Genomic DNA, 25,091 nt, shown 5'->3' with positions numbered 1-25,091 from the left:
CATCCTCTCTGATTTTACAGTAGCGGAGAAGGGAAACCCCGGTTTCTGATTGGCCAAGCGGTCGTAGTCTCCACTGCCTTGGGGTAGTCACTAGTTACTACAGCCACAACGTCCTAAACTCCGCCCATTTCTACAATTTCTCTTAAAATGTGATTTTAAACCTAACCTTAATCCTAACCTTAACCACACTGCTAACCTTATGCCTAACCCTAACCTTAAATTAAGACCCAAAAACTTTTTTTTTTCATTCATTTTTACGATATAGCCTTTTTGACTCTGTGGATGTGATATCTAGTGTAAACCACTGCCTTGAGTATCATCTTTTTCCAGCTTCGCATCTGCCTGTCAAAGAACGAGGCGGCCACTCGGCACTTGATGACATTTCTCATGCAATTGTTGCAGTAATATGCCCTCTAAATTATAAGTGGCAGGAAAAAAGGACTCTTCTTCACTCAACATAAAGCTAAGGTAAGGTGTCACGTTACTTACTAGAGAAAATCAAACCTATAGCTATCGGTTTTAAAACGTTTAATTGAAAACCCAAGCTAGCTAGCTAGCTAGCATTAGCTAACTAGTTAATGTGTGGCAAGACGGCAATTTGGTGATACAAAAAATTCGAAACATTGCCGCTTTTTGTGTCAGTTAGTAAATATATTTTTATTTAACTGTTTTCTCTATGTGTCGGGTAGTTAGCTAGTTGTATTTTCATAGTCTGGACGGAATTGTTGCTAGCTGGGAGAGGCTAGAGGGACACGCCTGGTATGAAATGTATGACGTAAGCTGATAACGTTAGGAAAATGATGCGCGCGCTTCAAGGGGGCAGAAGGCCCTGTTATAAGACAGATGTCCACAAGATGCAGATGCGTTTTATTTTTGCAAGATGTCTAGCCCGCGTTTTCCGTACTTGTATTTGAAACATATGTGCATCGCTTTTTAACTAGTTAAAAGTGAACCATTTGGAGTCTGTGTGTGTACTTCTATTTGTACCACCACACCTAAAGCAAGGTGCAGAAGTTGAAAATATTTAAAACATGGGGCGCCGCAGCCTAGTGCAGCATCCCCAATGCAGCGTTGCGGACTGCTGCATTGACAATGAATGACTTCTGCCAGAAGGCAAATAGTTTGATGCATCTGGTGGACATGAGGCGTTCTGGATGACCAGATGGCTAACAACAATGACAAGAAACTGTGATGTGGTGAATAGGCCGTTCTCTTGTTTCTGGGGTAGGACATCTGTTTTTGGGAAAATCAGAGAAGTCCTATATCCTGTCTAAGGCGTATATTATTTTCTCAATAGAGATGGTGCAAACCAAGAGCAAGTCCTGTTGTAGCATACCTCGTTGTTCGAATTCAAGAAAAGACTGTGATCTAAAGCCTGTCACTTTGAAGTCAACCCGTGTTAGGCTGGCCTTGGTGGGCGAATTGGGTTTCCACTGCCTCCAGAAGTGCATGTGACTGTCACTAATGTTGCTAGCTAGCTAGACATTGTAGATCGTCCTTTAGCTACAACTAGCTACACTGAACAAAAACATAAATGCAACATGTGACAATTTCAAAGATTTTACTGAGTTTCAGTTCATATAAGGAAATCAGTTAATATAAATAAATTCATTAGGCCCTAATCTATGGATTTCACATGACTGGGCAGGGGCGCACCCACTGGGAGCCAGGCCCAGCCAATCAGAATGAGTTTTTTTTGGCAGCAAGCTAAGCTTTTTTAGCTATAATATTTAGTTCCCTAGCTAGCTAGCTCTCATAGAATGGCATGCTTTGAGCAGTACCAAAAAGTGTTATTTGCATGTGAAAAATTTATGCCATATGCTGCATTTGGGAAAGGCCTATTGTTTACGTATTTGTTGGTGACACTTTATCTCCATAATTTGCAGCTGTTTCAGTCTATCAAAAGTGCGCAAGTTTGAGCATGTGTCTGTTAGACCTGTGGACAATTTTTTTTTTTTATCAGCACAAATTAGATTGAGCAATAAAAGCCCCACTCATGGTCTTCTTAAGTTAAACTTGTTTTTGACAGTATGGAGCACAATACCATGGAGTTGTGAGGAACTCCCTCAAACTTTTATTCCATAGGCTGGGATCCACATATGCAGCTGTTGCAAGAGCGCGTTTTATCACTGGCTGTCCACTGGTCGCAAAAACAATGCTTGATCGGCAGCTTAAACTTCTTAAAATCAACCATTATTGGGTTAAAATACACATGTAGCCTAAATTTGTGAACAGCCATCCACAACAACAGCAATCCTTAAGGTGCAACCTTGAGCTAGCTACCGAATTAGCATACGAACTCGGTATCACAGAGTAGATCCTCCATATGACGTTGAGAAATGGTGCATTGATATCCGGAAATAAGTTAATAAATATTTAATAACACAAAATCACAAGTATGTTTGTACTTATAGGTAACCAGATCGTGACTAAAACTAAGTTACTAAGTCTTTGACCACACTGTGTTACATTGGTGAGGAAAAGCTCATGCTTCCTACCCTTTAACACGCATCGCTTGCAGTACGGTTTTGGAAACATAAGGAATGTATCTTTCATATCAGCGAGAAATAAATTTGAAAAAAACGTAAGGTTAAATTACTACACACCTTTTATAGGGTTAGGGTACCCACACGGCCATATTTCCATGTTACAGCGCTTGTTAATGGAAAACAGACGGAAGACAGAGTCGACCACCTGTGCTAAATAGCTATCTGTGTCTCTGAACCCCTGTGTGTAAACGGAAGATGGACGCCACACAAACATGTTGTCACTGAAAAATACTGTTGGCTGCAACTGTTGAAACCGGTTAAAAGTACAGTAGGTGTGTATTTTGCATTTGTTTAAATAATTTTGATGTGGTATGAAAGTAGAGGGATTTATGTTTCTAGAACCATACCGCAATTGAGAATCGATTCGCATTTAGATGGAGTATTTTGGCTGTTTTGGCTGCCAGAGCCAATTTGCTTCTAAACAGATTTTGCGCAGTAAGCTGGTAACACAACACCACCACTGGGCACAGTGGCCTTCGCTCTCGCTCGGCGAGCACTGCTGTCCGGCAGTAAGGAAAGGGAAGTAGCTGGGATAGTGTAGCCAATATGCAATACCAGGCCAGGGTGACAGCTAAAATGTACAACTACGGCTTTAAAGTCTACATTTACGTAAAAAATGAACAATTACTCCGATTTAAAAAAAACTGAATGATTCTGAACACTCGCCCATGTCCCAGACAAGTTTCAAATGATCTCTTAAGTTTCTTGCCACAAGCATAAACTAGCTAGCTGGGAATGGCTCTTCAGGACAACTGACTGAACTGACTGACCTTAATCCGTTTGCCTCCACTCAACTTTCAGCTGCACGACATAAGTCATAAATGTGGGCACCTGGCGTGTCCGTGTAGCCTCTCCCCTGGCTAGCTAGTGTAAAAGTCAGCCTGAATTTCAAGCCATCATTCGCAGACTGAGACCATGCGCAAGCAAGCCACACAGTCGATGGGTACAGTACGTGTTGCACTCCCTTTCTAATAGGTTTAGGCCTTCAGCTGTGAACCAGGTTAATCCCACCCTCTGTTGTCATTGTTGTAACATTAACTATCTATACCCAGCAAACGGTTACATGCCAACTAGTGGTATTGAATAGATGTATCGCTGTAGCTAACTTACTGTTCCACACAACCGTCTTCAATAGTAGGCTGTTTGAAATATAGTACATTCAAAACAGCCATCCACTCAGACCAATGTTGTAGGTTACCCAGCTCGTGACCAAAATAACCAGTTCAAATGGCATACAAGTTTAAAGGTCATAGGGCTTACAGGAATAGCTGCCCTTTTGAAAAGGGCAAATTAATGTAAAAGCTAACCTGGCTAGAACATCTTATATTGTCATGATTTGATTAATAGCAACAATATTATGTACTGGTTTTGTTCCTCCAAGAGAATGAATCTGTTGCTTAGTAATTTTGAAAGATGTCTTGTGCATTGACACTCTTTTCAGCCTGTTCAGGCAGTCTGACCTGTGTGTCACTCTGTGTTATTGCAAGGTGCCATTCCTGTCTGGCCTCATAATGACAGTAGGCTTTATCCCATAGTGTACTCTGCTCCTTGTAAAAAAATGAATAGCCTACTACAACAATTATTCTATAGTCATAGAGGAGGGAGTGGCAGGGTACACAGGCTACTTTCAAATTAATATGTAGTGAAATTGAAAGAAGGCATTGTCTCACTCACTGGTCCTTAGTTTACAGAGTGATTTCCTCAATGGAACCATATCCTAGTCCTTGGTGTAGGCCTAACCTGCATTTCACTATTGCATCGACGTGTATTGAAAGTTGAATGTCTCCTGAAGTGCTGCCCTAATTCTTCGTTAATCACATTTCCAAATTACATTAGGACATTTCCTTCGAAAAGGAACCATGAGCACCAAATGTGAAGTTCATAGGATCATATCAAATTGGGTATCAAATGAAAGCTAAGAGTCTATATTTTTGGGAAACGAAAGCATAGATACATTTTTCAACAATTTTCCATCTTAAAATTTTGGCATAAGTAAAGGCTTTGATTTCTGGATAAACAGAAGAGGGGTCTTGGAAAACATCTACCAGAAAGTCTTAAAAAGTATCAGAAATACATGAAAACACAATAATGTTGATGTAAAGACCCCTGCCAACTAATATCAACACGTATATTTAGTTTTGGGGAAATTGTTTACCTTCTGTAAATTAAAAAAAAGATTGCCTTGTAATTCCGTTACCAAAATTCACATATCTTTAAGATATTATCTAATTTCTCTTCCTCATGAGGAAGGAGGATAATAACAGTTCACAGAAGTAACAAGTAATGGTAGACCTACCAATAAGTTATAGTGATTTTACTGAAATCAATTTTGTTAATGAATTAACTGATTAGAACTCCTAATTCCATTACCAAATTGGTAACGGAATTACCTAAAAGAATCTGTAAACGAAATTACTGCAACTGAATTGGCTACAATGGGAAATCATAATAGTCACGAACCACACTTGGGTCACCTGCTACTGTCCTCCCTTCCGCTGGCATACTGTTATGTTCAGCTCATAACTGTTTTCTTTGTCTTTCTGTTGTCTGGTGGTCAAACCAAGAGTGATAACAGTCTGAGTCTGGACAACCCCTCCCTCTCTCTCTCTCTGCCTCTCTCACTCTCTCACTCTCTCTCTCTCTGCCTCTCTCACTCTCTCACTCTCTCTCTCTCTGCCTCTCTCACTCTCTCTGCATCTCTCTCCAGTTAATGTCACATCTAGCAGATCATACTGTCACTTACCCATGAGTAACCAGCATCCTCTCCCACTGAGCACTAGGGCCGGGACAATACCAGTATCACAATATTTTTTCCATGGCTAAAATGATAACACGAAGCAGACCAAATTCTTTGGTCCTTTAAAAAACAGCTGTATGTAAAATATTGTGTGCTATATCTTGGAAAAGAAATACATGTGACCCTGGATGACAACATAATGATGTTTGTTTCCAACATTAGGGCTGTTTTCCTAAAGAAGTTAACTCCGCTTCGTGTTTTGTTTCCTTGCCATGATACTAACAAGTATTGCGATACTGGTATCTTCCCGGACCTACTGAGTAGAGGCCTTCACGGGTCCAAAAAGTTGGACCTGTTCCGAAATAGACCTGGGGCTTTACCTTCCGGACCCGATATGCATAAATAAAAAATAATAATATAGAGACCCGTTCTGAATGGACCCGAGGACAACTATACCCGTTCCGTATAGACCTGGTGGGATCCAGACTCGGTCCGATCCAAGTGAGGGGAAGCAGCAGAAAAGTCACATTTTGAAGCTACTTTATTAACCGGAGCTGATAAAGCACGAGGTGACGCTCTAGCAGGGGCCCTGCTGTGTGTGTAGGCTCTACATTTTTCATTGGAAATTGTTACAAGTAGTCATTGGGCATAGTTGTATGGTTTGTTAAAATTTGAAATCAATGGTTTTTGTTTGGCATACATTTGAAAGTGAAAACAACTTAGTCAAAACCAGGGCTCGAGACTAACCTTTTTCATCACCGTCCCAAAATTGTACCGAAGTGCAATTTTAAATCGTGAAATTAAAATAATTTTCTGTTTGTTTTTATATGCAAACATGGGTCTACTCGAGGACCTAGGTCATTTACAGTGATTTAAAAGACTAACACGAGTAGCCTAATACTTAAATAGATAAATGGGGGCTGTCAACTGACCCAGAAAGTCATGAAAAAATAATAATTTAAAAAGGCCAACATTGGAATAATATTGAAACCTATTCAGCATAAATGTAGCCTACGTAAATAATTAGCCTACATGTAAAAGTGTAGCCTAGGTTATATGCGGACTGGCTACAACCTCTCATGCCCACACCGATGCTGACATGGAGGCACCAGAAAATGTAGTCAAACTTTTTAATGAGACTTTTAATTACATAAATATAGGCTAAATGCCAGTCATGTTTGACAAATATAATGTAGGATAATTAAAATGTAACGTCTTGATTCTGTTGACATAGGCTACTCGAGGCACAGTTCGTTCAGATCAAATGGTCATGAGTGGAGAGAAAGGCTAGTGCCTGTGACACCTTGCAGTCTGAGCGGAGGCAGTCCGCATTCACAATCCTAGTCATACTAGCAACCCATGTTGCTTGTTGCATCTGTAGAACGGTGTGCTCCAGCTAATTGCATTTTGGTACGTTCACACACAGCCTACTGCATTGTTTGCATTGCTGCCCTTATAATGTGAAGAAATAATAGTTTATCAACATTTTAAGCTAAACGTTCTGATCTGTTGCATCAGCCTCATTGCTTTAAAAAATGGTTTATGTACAGTAGGCTAGTTGTATGAATTTTGGATCTATTGTAGGAGAACTGTCCCAGAGTCTGTTTGAACCATACTAGACAGATGTTTTTTTATTTGTCCCCGGGATGCCGGGGAGCCCTTAATTTCGAGCCTTGTTCAAAGCGTAATTCCGTTTTTCGTGGAATTGCCCATTAAATTTTTTGCATCTGATCAGTCAGACGTCTGTGGCTTTCAGTGCTTTGGGATTTAAAATACCCGCTCTCCACTGTCAAATATCTCCACCTGTTTTGGCTGGGATGTTCTGGGGCTGAAGTTCACTTGGCACCAGCAATATTGCCAATAGAGCAGAAAGAAACGACTTGTCACACTTCCTTCCTTCTAGCAGCGTGCGCACAAAAGTCAAGTGGCTAAGACCTGCCAGAAATGCAGTTTCGTCAGCAAGGTCACATGCTGCAGGTCGTGAGCCTAGCACTATATTATGCATTGCAGCTCTGAATGACCCCTCCTCACTGTTACAGCACATTCTGTCAGCCATCCAGTATAGAAATAGACACAGATAAATACACGTTGCAGCTATTTTTCCTCTCCAATCTTTGTTAATCAAGAGAGTGTGTGTTGATTGTCCTTGCTGTCACATAGCCTAGTGCAACCCATGGCTGTCCAATGTTGATCTAGTTGCCTTGTGTGCCTTATCTTTACCCTGCTCCTATTGGTGTTTTGTCTTGCCTTCTTTGTTGTCAAGCTGTTGACAGCTCAGCTGCCTGTTTCTCAACAGGGGATCAGAGAGGATGATGATGATGATGATGGTGAAGATGATGATGATGGCGACACAGGTGGATGAGATTAATGGTGTGGGGGAAGGTTGCCTGGACAAGCCCCACATGATGCTCTAGATTGATTCACATGAGTTCGGTGGCGGTGCCGTGGTTGTTTTTCAGAGCATGAAAGCAGTTAGTGTACAGGTCACTAGCTAGGTTTCCATCCAATTGGCAAAAGATTTTAATGCGAATATTCTAAAATCTGCATAAAAACAATATGCGCATTTACCCACCAGAGATGTTTTCCATCAAATTGACTTGTTGCGGATGAAAGGCTGTGCGTGATGACGTAGTGCACGTAAAATATATTTTATATTTTGCGGTTAAATTCCCATGTACCGAATACAGATTATTCTTTTTTTTTTTTTTTTTTTTTTTTTTTTTTTACAAATGTTGTGTTTATATAGCGAATGTGCACATTCTGGTCTTGGCTCATGCGCTCTAGCCAACAGCTCACACATACATTATAGTCTACTACTACATCATCAATCATCATGCCACCAGAATAAGACCCTCAATATTTATTGGAAAGGAGCATCAAGCTCATCACCTTGCCCTTTCACCACCCTGTGAAGTTCATCATAACTTATTTCATCTGTAGCCTAATAAATCGCATGCTTTCCCAAGTTGTAGCGGGAGGACCACATAACATATCATCGCATGACTTCAAGTTTAATTTGCAGTCAGTATTTGGCGCACAAAGGTGTCTCCACCTCCATTTCTCGCATAATTAATTTGACAGAAACAAAAAGATCCCAGCTTGTCTTGCGTATTTTGTTTTGTTGACATTTGGAAGTTTACTGACAAATTTGCTGTTGTGATATTTTTTTATCCGACATGTACTTTACTCGCATAAAAAGGTTGGAGGGAAACCTGGTTATTGAGGCATTCAAATCAACATTTTTTTATTCTTCTTCAGTTCCTGACATTTCTGTGAAATACAATATTTTGTAACCATATTTAATTTTGGAATGTTTTGCTACAGAGTTATATCCTTTTCCCCTAACTTTCTTGTAGCAGTTCGGTTTCCTTTATCCCTGTGTGGTATTGTCATCGACTGCTTTGCAAAGAAGTTTAGTTATCAACCGAGTAAACAGTCAGAGCGTTGGGATAGGCCTAAATCTTCTGAGAAAATAAAGCTTACTGGTGTATTGGGACTATTGGTGCAGCATAGCATTGGGACTATCGTGACTATTGGTGCAGCATAGCATTGGGACTATCGGGACTATTGGTGCAGCATAGCATTGGGAATATCGGGACTATTGGTGCAGCATAGCATTGGGACTATCGGGACTATTTGTGCAGCATAGCATTGCTTGTTAAACCTTCCGCAGTAGAGCAGCCAGAATACAGCATCTCAAAGAGCAGGCCTGTGTTTTTGTTTGCACGCATCGCATGACATGCCAGCTACAATGAGCTAACTTATAGGGCCGGGCAGAAAAGGAGGTCACTGTGGAGTGAATAAAGCTTGTGAGTGTGACTCACAGGGCTTAACCTGACATTTCGACCGTAGTTCAATACTAGGCCTATGCAGTCACCAGGGGTGTGTGTATTCGTTAGCCCAGTGCACACCGTAGCAAAATGTTTTGCACTGTAGCTAAACAAGTGTTTCTTAATGGGCAAATTCCGGTAGATCCCTCCTATTTTCGTCCTGTTTTCTTTCGTTTGGTTCCTAGAGAATACGCCCCAGTTTCTAGTTGAAAGCACCACTTCAGTTTAAGCAGGCACGACTTCCCTATTCCCTTATGATGTTTGGCTTTTATTTATAGCCTTCCTTTTAGAAGAGGATTAGGACATTCTTCCTTTTTTTTTTGCAGATGGACAGTAAATTACTTTCTCTCCTCCAGATTACTGTCTCTCTCTATTGCTTTCGTCAGATGTAATCCTGCACCCAGTCTGTCTGTCTGGGATCTCAGCATCTGTACAGCCAGGCCTAGCCGTGTCAGGTCAAGAAGACGTTGGGGGGTGGGGACAGTGATGATGTCACTTGTTTAATGTTTTTGGAGGGATTAGGGAACGGGTGTGACTCTCGCTCACAATTAACATCGTAATGACTGTTTTATTTGGCTATTGCAAGTAAAAAAAACATGACATTTCGGACAACAGAATGAGACTAGTGACACTAGATGAAAGTCAGTCATTTACATGCTGAGGAGAAAGTGTAGGTAATTATAGGCTAGTCGTAAAGCAATAACAATCAAAAGTTAGATCTAGAATGCTTCCTATTTCGCAACAAAGCCTCCTTCACTCATGCTGCCGAACATGCCCTCGTAAAACTGACTGTCCTACCGATCCTTGACTTCGGCGATGTCATTTACAAAATAGCCTCCAACACTCTACTCAGAAAATTGGATGTAGTCTATCACAGTGCCCTCCGTTTTGTCACCAAAGCCCCATTTACTACTCACCATTGTGACCTGTACGCTCTTGTTGGCTGGCCCTCACTACATATTCGTCGCTAGGTCATCTATAAATCACTGCTAGGCAAATCCCCGCCTTATCTTAGCTCACTGGTCACCATAGCAACACCCACCCATAGTCTGCGCTCCAGCAAGTATATCTCACTGGTCATCCCCAAAGCCAACACCTCCTTTGGCCGCCATTCCTTCCAGTTCTCTGCTGCCAATGACTGGAACGAACTGCAAAAATCTCTGAAGCTGGAGACTCTTATCTCCCTCACTAACTTTAAGCATCAGTTGTCAGAGCAGCTTACCGATCACTGCACCTGGACACAGCCATTCTGAAATTAGCCCACCCAACTACTTCATCCCCATATTGTTCTTTATTTTGCTAATTTGCACCCCAGTATCTCTATTTGCACATGATCTTTTGCACATCTATCATTCCAATGTTAATACGAAATTGTAACTATTTTGCACTATGGCCTATTTATTGCCTTACCTCCATATTTTACTACATTCGCACACACTGTATATATATTTTCTGTTGTATTTTTGACTTTTTGTTTTATTTACCCCATATGTAACTCTGTGTTGTTGTTTTTATCGCACTGCTTTGCTTTATCTTGGCCAGGTCGCAGTTGTAAATGAGAACTTGTTCTCAACTGGCCTACCTGGTTAAATAAAGGAGAAATAAAATAAATAAATAAAACTTGTATAAAGATGGCAATTAAGTGAGATGACAAACTGAATGTTAACGTGACAAAGCTTAAAGGGCAATTCCACCACTTGTCAACTTCATTTTCATGATCTCCAGCACAATACCAGTTTCTACATGGGCTATGTGAAAACAGCACATTTCTATGTTACTAGGGGAGCAAAAAAGACCCTCCCTCTGGCTAGAAACTCGTTGCAGGTTTTGAAAATCACTGTTTCCTTTTAATCCTACCCTGTGACGTCAGAAGCATTTTCTAACCACCTTTCTTATTTATTTATTTTCACAGATCATAGAAACACGCTGTTGTCACATATGTAGAGACTGGTTTGGTGCTGGAGATAATGAACATGAGGTTGAAAAGTGGCAGAATTGCGCTTTAAGCCAGACAGTGCCTTCAGAAAGTATTCACACCCCTTGACTTTTTCCACATGTTGTTGCCTGAATTTAAAATGGATTACGTTGCGATTTTGTGTCACTGGCCTACACAGAATACCCCTTAATGTCAAAGTGTATGTTTTTATTTATTTTTTACTAATTTTATAAAAAATGAAAAGCTGAAATGTCTTGAGTCAATAAGTATTCAACCCCTTTGGTATGGCAAGCCTAAATAAGTTCAGGAGTAAACATTTACTTAAGAAGTTGCGTGGAGTCATTCTGTGTGCAATAGTAGTGTTTAACATTATTTTGTGAATAGTAGTGTTTAACATTATTTTGTGAATGACTACCTCATCTCTGTAGCCCAGCTAAAATCTAACAAGGGAACATTAGATAAACACTCTCAAACTATTTTGGCTAGTTAGCTGTCGAAATTGCACTGATAAACGATGGGGAATAGTAGCCTGCTCGTCCTTCTGCAGCTTGCCTGCCAATGCATGCTTGTCCCAACCCACATTTTGACAACTGAATGGGAACTTGCCTGCCTGCCTATTTGATCCATGCCACATACATTTGATTGACAACTAAGAGATATGCTAAGTGATTCACATTTCTTGCTAGCTAACCAAATGACACCTGCATCTCTAGCTGTAGCCACCAACAAATGATATGATGGCAAGAAGTCGGTCACTCACCCACTCCTCGAATGACATGACCTCCTCCCAGCAACATTAGGCTCTGTGTTTTTAGCTTGCTAAATAAATAACTAGCTACATAAATAGATACGCTAGCCCAGGGGTGTCAAACTCAATCAGCGCACGGGCCATATTTTAAAAACACAATGAATTCGCGGTTCAGACCTAGCCTATTTGTGTTGTTGTTGTTTTTTTTACGTGCAACTGCGACCCAAACTGGCCATTGTTTTATTAGAATTTAGGGCCATATTTCTTCTACGTGGCGCTTACATTCATGTTCTTTCCTAAAATGTAAGAAATCAGCTTTCTGAGTATCCTTGTAAGGCTTAAATCAAGCACAATCCACACAAACATCCCATATTGGTCAGGCTCTAGATATATGGCGGCAGATAGCCTAGTGGATAAAGAGTGTTGGGCCAGTAACCAAAAGGTCACTGGTTCGAATCCCAGAGCCGGCAAGGTGGAAAAAATCCGCTGTTCTTTCCTGATTCAGAGGGGTTGGGTTAAATGCGGAAGACACATTTTCGGTTGATTTGCATTCAGTTGTGCAACTGACTAGGTATACCTGATAGCCACTGCTGTTGTGTTCCCCCCTCCAGGACCTGATAGCCACTGCTGTTGTGTTCCCCCTCCAGGACCTGATAGCCACTGCTGTTGTGTTCCCCCCTCCAGGACCTGATAGCCACTGCTGTTGTGTTTCCCCCTCCAGGACCTGATAGCCACTGCTGTTGTGTTCCCCCTCCAGGACCTGATAGCCACTGCTGTTGTGTTCCCCCCTCCAGGACCTGATAGCCACTGCTGTTGTGTTCCCCCCTCCAGGACCTGATAGCCACTGCTGTTGTGTTCCCCCTCCAGGACCTGATAGCCACTGCTGTTGTGTTCCCCCCTCCAGGACCTGATAGCCACTGCTGTTGTGTTCCCCCCTCCAGGACCTGATAGCCACTGCTGTGCACCATGTTGTCTAGACTGAGGGCGTCACTGATGCTGCGGCCATGTGTGAACGCCTGCCGCTGGACACACACCAAAGAGAAGGGCAAGCCTCTCATGTTGAACCCCCGCACCAACAAGGTAAGTGCCAGGGCTGCTCATGTCAATATTATATGATGTGTTACCGTATTCTCATCAACAGCAGCATATTCTTCTCATCCCGTAACTGCACTCTCACATTGGCAGCCGCAGTCCACCACCCCCAAGGAAATCAAGAGGAGCACTAACACCATCCTTGCACAACAAATAAATCGGTGTCTAAAAATGAGCTGCTTGTGGAATACGAAGATTAAGGATTTGTGTGTGTGTGTGTAGGGTCTGGACTGCATGAGAGAGATGACTCGGCAGAATGCTGTGATGCAGATGGAAATGGTGGAGGGAGGAGAGCCCTGTACATTATAATACTGCTATGCTACCCACAGTACTACTGGAGATAGTTCTCCTATCCCCTCCCGTTCCCCCCTGGCCTCTCTGGAGAAAGTTATGGTTTCCATGTGCTACTCACAGTACTACTGGAGCTAGTTCTCTCCCCCCCCCCCCCCCCCCACCCCCCAACCACCTCCGAGGGGTCGTCGTCCCAACATACTTCCATATTGGCTTTCAAGCACATTATAAGCATACTCCCCCTGTCCTTCCCCCTTGAACCTAGTGTTCCCCCTCTAAATTTGACCTGGGATTCCGTGTACCGCAGGCATGGTTCAATTTCACACCAACAGGCGAGAGGACAGTCTGTGAGAACAGAACACCCTCCTGGGCCCGGTAGAGACCCACACATACTCTCACATACTCCCACATAATGTAAATAGAAAAGTTATGGCTCCTAGCAGAGGAAGGCTGTACCCCAAATACACATTCACTGTCTCATAGCAACCTGGGCAGTGAGTTGTGAGGCCGATGGTGCAGAGGGCAGCTGTCAGTCTGAGGGGAATATTCAGAGCAGTCATGCATCTGTCATGAGAATTTATATCTCTAATACTAAGCTTTGAATAATTCCCAGAGGTTGTAAGACTAGTTAATTAAGAATTAAACAATATTCTCCAGTCTGCAAGGGATCAGCATTTGTATTCAATGAGAGCTCTGGCGCTCAAAACACACACAGGCTTTCTATATGCCTTCACACAAAGGAACTTTGCTCCGCCCACCTTTAGGCGGCCTGTGACTTTCCACAGTATAGTTTTCAGCAGTTTCTAAGTCCCCTCTTACTATGGTATGTTGGCCTCCAACAGTTTCTACCCAGATTCCCTGTTAGTGGTTTTATTGTCTTATAATTCTAATACAGTTTACACATTTATACCATATTTGGGGTGAAATCCTTTAGTCATTACCTTTAAAAATACAAATTAATCTATCAGCATCTCTGCTTCGGTACTGTGTTTACTTCGCCCCAGTGCCAGTCTGATCCTGTTAGCTCACTGGCAATGTTTACCCTGTCTACCCCGCTCTCTCCTCTTCATTATCGCTCGCTCTCTCCCTCATCAAATTGAATTGTCAAATGCATAGGATACAGTGTAGACGTGTACACAGTACAATGAAATGATTACTTGCCAGCTCTCCTCTCAACAGTGCAACAGCTACAAAAAAAATATTCAAAGACTAAAATAGACAACATAAAAGAAAAGAAAAGGCAGAATAAGAACAGTATGTCTCCTCCCTCTCTCTCATTCTCTCTCTCCCTCCCTCTCCCTCATTCTCTCATTCTCTCTCATTCTTTCATTCTCTCTCTCTCTCATTCCCTCATACTCTCTCTCCCTCCCTCTCCCTCATTCTCTCTCATTCTCTCTCTCCCTCCCTCTCTCTCATTCTCTCTCTCCCTCCCTCTCTCTCATTCTCTCTCATTCTCTCTCTCCCTCCCTCTCTCTCATTCCCTCATTCTCTCTCCCTCCCTCTCTCATTCCCTCATACTCTCTCTCCCTCCCTCTCCCTCCCTCTCCCTCATTCTCTCTCTCCCTCCCTCTCTCTCATTCTCTCTCTCCCTCCCTCTCTCTCATTCTCTCTCATTCTCTCTCTCCCTCCCTCTCATTCTCTCTCTCCCTCCCTCTCTCTCATTCTCTCTCATTCTCTCTCTCCCTCATTCTCTCTCCCTCCCTCTCCCTCATTCTCTCATTCTCTCTCTCTCATTCTCTCTCATTCCCTCATTCTCTCTCTCTCTCTCTCATTCCCTCATTCTCTCTCTCTCTCTCATTCTCTCATATTCTCTCTCCCTCCCTCTCTCTCATTCTCTCTCATTCTCCCTCTCCCTCCCTCTCTCTCATTCTCTCTCTCCCTCCCTCTCCCTCATTCTCTCATTCTCTATTTCTCTCTCTCTCTCATTCCCTCATTCTCTCTCATTCCCTCATTCTCTCTCCCTCCCTCTCTCTCATTCCCTCATTCTCTCTCCCTCCCTCTCTCTCATTCCCTCATTCTCTCTCCCTCATTCTTTCACTCTCTCATTCCCTCATTCTCTCTCTCCCTCCCTCTCCCTCATTCTCTCTCCCTCCCTCTCTCTCATTCCCTCATTCTCTCTCCCTCCCTCTCTCTCATTTCCTCATTCTCTCTCCCTCATTCTTTCACTCTCTCATTCCCTCATTCTCTCTCTCTCTCATTCTCTCTCTCCCTCCCTCTCCCTCATGCTGGGAGCTCAGCTGGTAGAGCACGGCGCTTGTAACGCCAAGGTAGTGGGTTCGATCCCCGGGACCACCCATACACAAAAAAAAAAAAAATTATGCACGCATGACTGTAAGTCGCTTTGGATAAAAGCGTCTGCTAAATGGCATATTATATTATATTATGCTCTCTTATTCCCCCTCCCTCCCTCCCTCCCTCCCTCCCTCCCTCCCTCCCTCCCTCCCTCCCTCCCTCCCTCTCCCTCATTCTCTCTCTCTCTCTCTCTCTCCCTCATTCTCTCTCGCTCTCGCGTTTCTTTCCATTCCTCCAGGGCATGGCCTTCTCACTGCAGGAGAGGCAGATCCTGGGCCTCCAGGGTCTTCTGCCCCCCAAGATAGAGTCCCAGGACATCCAGGCCATGCGCTTCCAGAGGAACCTGAAGAAGATGACAGAGCCACTGGAGAAGTGAGAACGGGCTCAGGTCAAAAGTAGTGTACTATATAGGGAATAGGGTGCCAATAATATTTTCACGCATTACAGCGTCTGAGACTGCAGCAGTGCAGTTCTTATTGCTACACTAAGTAATGAACTCAATCGCATAACAATTGGACATAAAAACGAACGCACCTGTAAGCACTATCAAAACTCTTCCCAGGTACATTTACCTGATGGGGATCCAGGAGAGGAACGAGAAGCTCTTCTACCGCGTGCTGATGGAGGACATCGAGGAGCTGATGCCAATCGTTTACACTCCCACTGTGGGCCTGGCCTGTACACAGTACGGACACATCTTCAGGAGACCCAAGTAAGATCTGGGTCTTCATTATTTATTTTTTTAAACATGTTTAGTAATGGCCCTCTGCTCTTTCATAAGAATACACACCCTCTCCGATTTACTATAGATATTGGTTTTGATTAGATTGTGCAAATCTGATTAGATGGCTAAAAATGATTACATTTACATTTTAGTCATTTAGCAGACGCTCTTATCCAGAGCGAGTTACAGTTAGTGAGTGCATACATTTATTTTTTTCATACTGGCCCCCCGTTGGAATCGAACCCACAACCCTGCCGTTGATTAGCAACGCAATTGTTTGCAACGCCAGGGTTGTGGGTTCGATTCCCACGGGGGGCCAGTATGAAAAAAATAAAATAATGTATGCACTCACTAACTGTAAGTCGCTCTGGATAAGAGCGTCTGCTAAATGACTAAAATGTAATTAGATTGCTATACATTTGATTAGATTGTTAAAATGTCCGATTTCCTATCAGACAAAGGGAGAGGCAGTTAACTATGTCTGAGGACTCTATTACTTTACCCGCAGAGGCCTGTTCATATCCATCTTGGATCGAGGACACATTCGCTCCATATTGGACAACTGGCCAGAGACCAATGTGGCGGTAAGCTGAGTTTCCGCACCATAGTGAAAACATGATTTCTTTATACTGGTGTAGCTTTGCTGTGTAATGGAGTGACAGCCCCTCGCTCTCTGACAGCCCCTCGCTCTCTGAAAGCCCCTCGCTCTCTGAAAGCCCCTCCCGGGGTGGCATTCATTAGGGCAAGTTCAGGTAGTCCCACCCCAATCTGTTTCAGTTCCGTTTGGTGCTTAATGAATAGAACCCCCTACCTGTTGTCCAGGCGGTGGTGGTGACAGACGGAGAGCGTATCCTGGGCCTGGGGGACCTGGGGGTGTTTGGGATGGGCATCCCCGTGGGGAAACTGTGCCTGTACACCGCCTGCGCTGGGATCAGGCCCGAGAGGTGCCTTCCTGTGGTCATCGATGTGGGAACTGACAACGAGGCGAGTCAAAAAACCAAATCAAATCAAGCTTTATTGAAAATCGCATCGAAATGAAAACATCTCAGTACAATTAGTTGAAAACAAAGATTAACTAAGGAGCTCCCAAATATGCAAATTGTTTGTCATGTTATATACAAAAGGAAATATAGTGGCTTATCTGTTAGGTATCTTACATACTGTATCATATCTATAACCAGTCTCCTTATTCCAGACACTTCTGAAGGACCCATTCTACATGGGTTTGTACCAGAAGCGGGATCGCTCCCAGCTCTACGATGACCTGATCGATGAGTTCATGGAGGCTGTGGTGGAGAAGTACGGCCAGGACACCCTGATCCAGTTTGAAGACTTTGGGAATCACAATGCATTCCGCTTGATGAGGAAATACCGCGAGAAGTACTGCACCTTTAACGACGACATCCAAGGTCTGAATTCACACCATGTAAATACAGTATGCCAAATATAGTGTGTTGTAGTGAGTATGTACAGCTAGGTGAATAGCAGACCTGGGTTCAAATACTATTTGAAATCATTTAAAATACTTACTATGTGATTGATTGAGCTAGCCTGGCGCAATGTAACAAATAGAATATTCGCGCAAATGCAAAACCCCACCCATCTGGCACTCCAGGCAGACTAGAGCAAACGCTCAAAAGTATTTGAAAGAGTTATGCATTTACAGTGTGCGTTGCGGTGTTCAGGAACTGCAGCGGTTGCCCTGGCAGGGCTGTTAGCAGCTCAGAGGGCCATTGGGAAACCCATCACTGAACACAAGGTCCTGTTCTGCGGAGCAGGGGAGGTAGGCCATTCTCCTACTTGTATTACCAGCATTCAATGCCTGCATACAACAATACCTTTACCTGACATAGTAGGCACTAAACGGTTGTACCAAATGGTTAACACTGTGCTCACTAAATCATAATAATAGGTGTCATTTTAAATTTGCTTCATACTGACTCAGATACTAAGTCATACTGTAAATTGACGCAGGACATTTTACTTGTCACTTGTTTTTGCACTCGTGATATTTTTGTCAGCTGAATATAAATAATTGTGTGTTTTTTTTCTCCAGGCTGCCCTGGGTATCGCCAACCTGATTACCATGTCGATGGTGGAGAAGGGTTTGACCCAGGACGAAGCCAGGAAAAAGATCTGGATGTTTGACAAGGACGGCCTACTGGTCAAGGTCATGATCCAGTCCAAACACAGACACTTTTGTCTTTCACTTCTCCTTTGTAACTGTGTGGCGTAACTGAAACGCTGTGTATGGAGTGACATTAGCGCCAACAGAAATGGAATCTGAATTCAGTCATTTTTGAATTTTTTATCAAGAAATGTAATTTGAATTCAATATTATTTTCCTGTGACTTGCTGTAGGGCCGAGCGCAGGAGACAGACAGCAACCAGGAGGCTTTTGTGCATGAAAGCCCCGGAGATGTGCAGAGCTTCTTAGATGCAGTCAACGTCATCCAACCAACAGCCATTATCGGTAAGATCCATATTCGCCATTCTCGTCTTTATAATAGTAAAAATATATTGTATGATTTAAATCTGTGTAACTCTTGCTGTCTGTGCCTGGTACCCCTAACTTGTCACCTGTTCACAGGTGTGTCCGGGGCTGGACGCCTCTTTACCCACGACGTCCTCAAAAAGATGGGCACCCTAAATAAACGGCCAATTATATTCGCCTTGAGCAACCCCACCAACAAGGCCGAGTGCACGGCTGAAGATGCTTATACCCTCACGGATGTACGCATCGATTCACCCATGTCCTCAGCTGCGTACTAAATGACTCCCTATTCCCTATATAATGCACTACAAACGTACTGCACTATATAGGAAATCGAGTGCCATTTGGAATGCAGCCCTCCTCTCATGTTTTTGGTAGTGTGTAGGCCCAGACCCACACGTTGACCCACAGTCACCATGGCTTCTCTCTGTATGTTGTTGTTTGATATCCAGGGCCGATGCCTGTTTGCCAGTGGAAGTCCATTTGACACGGTGACTCTGGCTGACGGACGTGTGTTCACACCTGGACAAGGGAACAATGCTTATATATTCCCAGGTTAGAGTCATTGGATGGTCATGTTTACTCATCTGTATTTAAAAAAAGAAAATCTCAATGAGCCTTCTCTCGTCAACAGCCATGGAAAGTGGATACGCATGGATGCGCCACATACAGTGTATTGTGAGACTTGTATGTGTCGACTGTTGAAAGGGGTAAACGTGCAGTGTGTCTGATTGTCTGGCTACAGGTGTAGCCCTGGCTGTGATCCTCAGTGGTGTGAGACACATCAGTGACACGGTCTTCCTGGAGGCTGCCAAGGTCGGAAATACAACTGCATTTCTCTCTTTCAGAACTCTCGGCCTGTCTCTCTCTCTGTTGATCTCCCCTGTGTTTACACAATCATTGACAAAAAGACCCTTAAAAGAGATATTTTACTCATATTTTAGTATTTTGTTTACAGAGCAAATTGTTACGCAAATGATATGCAAGTGTTGACCGTGGTTTTTGTCATTCCGTCAGACCCTGGCAGACCAGTTGACTGATGAAGAGCTGGCGGAGGGGAGGCTGTACCCGCCACTGTCCAACATCCGAGAGGTCTCTATCCAGATGGCAGTCAAGGTCAGCATCAGACACTCTACGTCTCACTTCTTGTCTGTCAAATACATTTTGAGGGAGATAAATTAATAAGTTGAAAAAGCATTCTACAAAATGAGCAAGGTAAAACTCATTTGATTATGATGAAATCGGTGGCTTCGTCATACACAAAATATACTGAGGAGCATGGCGTAAAGAGTACCCGCGCTGCCTTCGGTCTGATGGTGTCAGAGGGCACATTTTAGTTTTGGCAAAGGTTGAAGTCTACAAAACTTTGTCCGCTCTGTTCAAAACAGATTGTAGTTTTGCGAACAGAAAACTGTACTGAGATCAGATGTTTTATTAATGAAAATATGTGCATAATGTCGGCCAAAATCCATCTCGTTCCATCTTCTCCCACTGCCGGCCACTGGGCTTCCTCTCATCACCATATTTGGTAGTGAGTGGAAACACCAAGCGGATGCTTCACATTTATACATCCAGTGAAACATCTGTGTCTTTGTTCTATCTGTGGCAAAGATGTGTCTTTTAAATGTACTCTGCGTCTCACTGTCACCCCCTGCAGGTGGTCCGGTTTGTGTACGCCAACAACATGGCCTTCCGGTACCCAGAGCCCAAGGACAAGGACACCTTTGTCAGGTCAACTGTATGGGACATCAACTACGACTCCTTCCTCCCTGACATCTATGAGTGGAAAGGGATGAAACCCGCACCTGATCAGTAGAGAGTCTTGGGTGTGGAAGGGAAGGTGGGCGGGCGGCCATTAAAGAGGGAATGGTTAAACTGGGGTGATGGGGAAAATGAGGAGGAGGAGGGCAGGTGGGGAGGACAGTGAAATGAGGTTATTTGTTTAATCCACGCCTAGGGCAGGGCTATTGACAACTTTTATGCTCGAGGGCCACATCGGGATTTCAAAATTCAACAGAGGGCAGCACAGATATTTTTTGACCGATTTTGTTTGTCAAAATTAATTGGTGGGCCAGAATAATTTATATCTAGTTTTAGTCGTTCATGAGTGGCCTGGAGTTTTATTTTTTTACCCCCCAAAAAAACATTTTTTTTACTCAAACCTCCTACGGCCCATAGTTTGCCCACCCCTGCACTAGAGTAACCAGAATCTGCTCTGTCTCAAGGCTTTTACACTCCTATTTATTTCTCTGAATTTGGCACCTACTCTTCATTTGACTTGTTTTTGTTTTGATATCAGACATTGCCATTGATCAGTTTCCACATGAAAACCCTCCAGAAGTGGGGTTTGTGTTAGTCAGCATGCTGCTAGCTAAACGGAAGGATTCCAACATATAATATCACTCCAAGCTCTGGAGACCTTGCTTGAATTACTTCATGAAAGTTATGCAAAAATATAAGTAAAATAGTATGTAACTCAGTGATAGGTTATAGGCTTTAAAAAACAAAACAAATGTGCAAATATGCATATCCCCATAATAATAATATAATAATATACAGTGTATGTATATTGTGTTGACATTCAGTCATTTAGGGTTGGGGTCAATTCTATTTTAATTCTAGACAATTCAGGAAGTGCACTGAAATTCCAATTCTCTTAAATGCTTTTCAATGAGGAACATTTTGAATTGGAATTTGGTCTGCAAATGCAGGGTTGGGGTCAATTCAGAAAGTAAACGCTCTTATCCAAAACGACTTGCACTGAACTTATGCACTTGTTAGACAGTTGACAGAGCCTGGCTCTTTTGTAGAGAGTAAGTTCACATGTGGGTGTCAAATGTCCCCTAGCTCTGATTATATTTAACTTGAAGATGGACAGTGACAGTTGTGAACTAGATCAATATGTTTTTGTCAATAATCCTGGGGTGTATTCATTAGTCGGATTCCGTTGTAAAAAGTTTGGTCTATTGCAAAACGTTTTGCAACGAAAATTAGTTTCTATTGGACATGTGTTCCGTTTGATTCCTAGAATAAACAGTTTCTGTTGCAAAACATTTCACAAAAGACCAATGAATATACCCCAGATCATATCGCCATGAGTTTCTCCCAGACTAAAGACCAGGCATAGGGAACCAGTCATATTCCATTGACATATGCATTTCAAGGGTTGGGGCTAATTTACAGTATAGAGAGAAGGATGCTGCAATAAGCACCATATCCAAATAGACCAATGTTAGGATAAGCTCCATTGTCAGAAAACATAGACATAAGTTACATTACTATAATGCTCTTCACAGTGGTTTACACGTTTTAGTCACATTTTACACACATAACTATTCATTCACTTTGTGAGTAATTGGAAATAAGCAAAAAGATAAGCTGGATAGAAAAGCAGCGTAAGGCAGCTGAAGTTAAGATACACAGGTCCTAGATTTGTGAGACCGTTTAGCTAAGGATGATTGGCTGGCTTTTATCCATCTGCACTGGAGTGCATGCTAAGGCGAAATGAGTCCATTTTATACACATCTCTCACTTCTCACCGCAGACGTAGCCCAAGAACAATGGATTGTATAGGAACACAATAGTTGAAGAAAAATATATATTCAAATCGGCTTACGGTTTCTGTATTCTTTTTCTGCATATCCCACGGGCTAATTTATATATCTTGTACTATTTTACAGTCCTCTTGTTGTAGTTGATCAAACTAGTTTGATGAGATGCCATTCACAAATGTACTATCTTGTACCCTTGAATTTAGATTGGACCATTAAATGACAGTCAGTCTCATTCAATGATTATGTTGGCCCATAATTCTGTAACATTGGTCTCCCATTCAGAGAATTGCTGTGCTGTATCGTGCAAGTTCTATCTGGTGATTTGTCTTGTTGTTCCCTTTTCATTGATTTACTGTAAGTGGCCTGGTAAAAGTGTTGAATCCCCCATGGTCATTCCTCTTCCAATGTCTTTGATGTGTGCATACATGTATGTGTTTCTGGAGTTTATTTTTGTTACGCAGTATGGCCTTAGCGAACGAACGCACAAAGCGGAAAAAGCGCTCCTCCAGACCCCTATGTGTGCTGTTACATGTGCAGAATTAAAATTAGTTTTACACTTGCTGTTGCGCCTTCCTTTTGTCCTTTTAATGATTTAACTTCTGTGTATCTATTGAACAACATCTCCAAATGGATTTAATTCCAAGCTGGTCAACATTATGACCCTCTGATGATCAACACCAATATTGGATCCCATATCAAATCATGAGTTGATTGTTTTTTCAAATGGGATTTTCACACTAAGATGATTATAGACAGTATAGAAATCACAGATTTTCCATTTTCTGTGCCACTTTCTGAAGCCAAGTTTGAATTTATTTTTGTCGCAAACTTTTGCAACTATCGAAACTATAAACAATTGTTTCCCCAAGCTTTATATTCAGACATGAGTCAACTGTCTACACTGAAAACAATAAAATAATTTGTTTGAATTCTTATTTGTACAAAAAACATACTTGCTGCAGACTATTTATTAAAGTAAATGACAACTGGCTTATGTATATTATGAGCATCTGCAGCAATAAAATGGACAATGTGGTTCCATAGACATGTTTTTTTTCTACAATTCCGTCATTAGCATCATATCTGTATACGTGTCACAATCTACCATAGGGGTGAGATTTCAGGTGCTCCTTAAGTTGTGGTATGGTGGACAGTGCCATGCCACACACGTGACAGCGGAGAGGTAGTTTCAACAACTCATTTGTCCCTTCTTTTACTGTGACCCTCCCATCCTTTTCCAGCATCTGAATGACTTCTTGAGATTCTATGAAATAGTCGGTTGTGAATGAATTCCAGTGTTTCTTGTTCTTTAAACACGGGGAGTCAAAGTCCTGGCTGATCACATGGAGGTGGACATGGCTCATACTGGGGATGGCGTGGTAGCCCAGGCGGAAGTGTAGCAGGCCGGCATCGGGGCACTGCTGTTGTACAATCCTGTCCGCTACCTGGTTCATGTGCCTCAACAGATCACAGTGCTCCCTGCGCAGTGTGTTCAGACTGGGGATGGACTCCCAGGGCAGGACCAGCCAGTGATAGTGAGCCTTGGGGTACTTGTCCATGATAACAACTACTCTGTCGTCCTTGTAGACCTGCATTTTGGGGTCTTGCATTGAGGCTTTCAATCCTTGGCTCCAATATCCTAAAGTTTCAGTTTTCTCTGTTGTGTGAGGTTCAGGCCATGTGTTGGTGGAGATGGACCCTCCATGTTTGCACTGAGTGGAGTCCTCTGTTTTCCTTGGTACTTTATGCCCAGGGGGACCTCTGTGGAGCTCATGCTCCTCTGAGGCAGGCCCACGGGGCCTCTTGGTGCCCACGCTGTCCTCTGTGCTGGACTGAGAGTTGGACGGATCCTCTTTGAAGCACACGGTATACGGGTACAGCTCATTGACCATGTGCAGCTGCTGGCCAGATCTCATCCTCACTTGGTTGCCTTTACCCACCACGTCGGTGTCCACACTAGTGGGGTTGACACCCAGTTGTTTTACATTGATATACCGTTTGTTGCAGTCTGCCTTGAGCTCAACCTGCTCCCTGGAACATTTTTTGTCTTTTATCGTTGTTTCTGGACCCCGACCCAAGACAACTGTCTGTAGGTGAGGTAGATGAATCGGTTTATGGCTTCCATTTTTGCTGATGAGCAAACAAATAGACATGATCCTCTTCTTCAACAAGAATTACGATTCTCTTTAGTAGGACAACGAATGCGCCCCTCTCTTCCCCCTATGCAAGATGCGTCAGCGTCGCTTGTATTTGCGTCATATATGCGCGCCTGGTTTTGTTTCGAGCACGCACAAAGATTACCTCTTCCTCTCTGGCACGCACGGGGCGAGAGGGATAACTGCCCAAAATCTATGTGTTAGGCCCAAAATCTGTCTTTTCCAGCAGGTGGCGGTGTTTAATTCTTTTAGCTCACCAAGAGATGAGTTTTTGTATGGAGGTCAATGAACGTGTCGAATTTTGTTAACACGACACGGAATGGCTTATTTGATAGAATAGAAGTTTCGTAATGATTAGGTTGTTACGACTGTACTAAAGACTGAAGACTGAAATAAGTAGGACACGTGACATCCCGGCAACATTGAGAAAACCCACTTTATATTGGAGTTGTGCCTGGTCGTGACTAGTTACCACAGCCACAACCCCCGCCTATTTCTACAATTTCTCTTCTTAAAATGTGATTTTAAACCTAACTAACCCAAAAAGCACATTTTGGTTTTCATTAATTTTTACGATATAATGCAATTTAGACTTTGTGGCTGTGGTAACCGTTGTGCCTGTTGTTCATTGGCTATCTGCCTTCTCATTGGCTAGAGTGGTCCCACCTGATCTTGCCTCCTCCCGACT

General features: G+C 42.9%; 2 protein-coding genes across 2 annotated transcripts; one reads left to right on the top strand and one right to left on the bottom strand.

The window, feature by feature from the left end:
- The first annotated feature begins 342 nt into the window (after positions 1–342).
- On the top strand, positions 343–22,806 carry me2 (malic enzyme 2, NAD(+)-dependent, mitochondrial). Its single transcript, XM_084177172.1, has 15 exons — positions 343–468; positions 12,742–12,880; positions 15,714–15,847; positions 16,038–16,187; positions 16,708–16,783; positions 17,022–17,183; positions 17,395–17,608; positions 17,885–17,982; positions 18,256–18,369; positions 18,561–18,672; positions 18,790–18,932; positions 19,146–19,248; positions 19,439–19,509; positions 19,711–19,809; positions 20,351–22,806. The coding sequence occupies exons 2-15, from the start codon at positions 12,767–12,769 to the stop codon at positions 20,507–20,509; spliced, it is 1,749 nt and encodes a 582-aa protein (XP_084033298.1). The 5' UTR covers positions 343–468; positions 12,742–12,766; the 3' UTR covers positions 20,510–22,806.
- A 222-nt stretch (positions 22,807–23,028) lies between these two features.
- Positions 23,029–24,467, bottom strand: aptx (aprataxin). The gene has a single exon (XM_084177173.1). It carries the CDS (start codon positions 24,398–24,400, stop codon positions 23,342–23,344), a length of 1,059 nt encoding a protein of 352 aa, XP_084033299.1. The 5' UTR covers positions 24,401–24,467; the 3' UTR covers positions 23,029–23,341.
- Positions 24,468–25,091: the final 624 nt, after the last annotated feature.

Source organism: Coregonus lavaretus, assembly GCF_964263955.1.
Source record: "Coregonus lavaretus genome assembly, chromosome: 14".
Lineage (NCBI taxonomy): Eukaryota > Metazoa > Chordata > Actinopteri > Salmoniformes > Salmonidae > Coregonus > Coregonus lavaretus.
This window is presented reverse-complemented; position numbering and strand designations above follow the sequence as displayed.

What these genes read in the sequence shown, in the direction of transcription:
- aptx (XM_084177173.1), bottom strand. Translation starts at nt 24,400, where the DNA reads ATGTCTATTTGTTTGCTCATCAGCAAAAATGGAAGCCATAAACCGATT.
- me2 (XM_084177172.1), top strand. Translation starts at nt 12,767, where the DNA reads ATGTTGTCTAGACTGAGGGCGTCACTGATGCTGCGGCCATGTGTGAAC. An exon ending in TGTTCTGCGGAGCAGGGGAG is followed by an intron (nt 17,983 to 18,255) that starts GTAGGCCATTCT and finishes TTTTTTCTCCAG; the next exon opens with GCTGCCCTGGGTATCGCCAA. An exon ending in ATGCTTATACCCTCACGGAT is followed by an intron (nt 18,933 to 19,145) that starts GTACGCATCGAT and finishes TTTGATATCCAG; the next exon opens with GGCCGATGCCTGTTTGCCAG.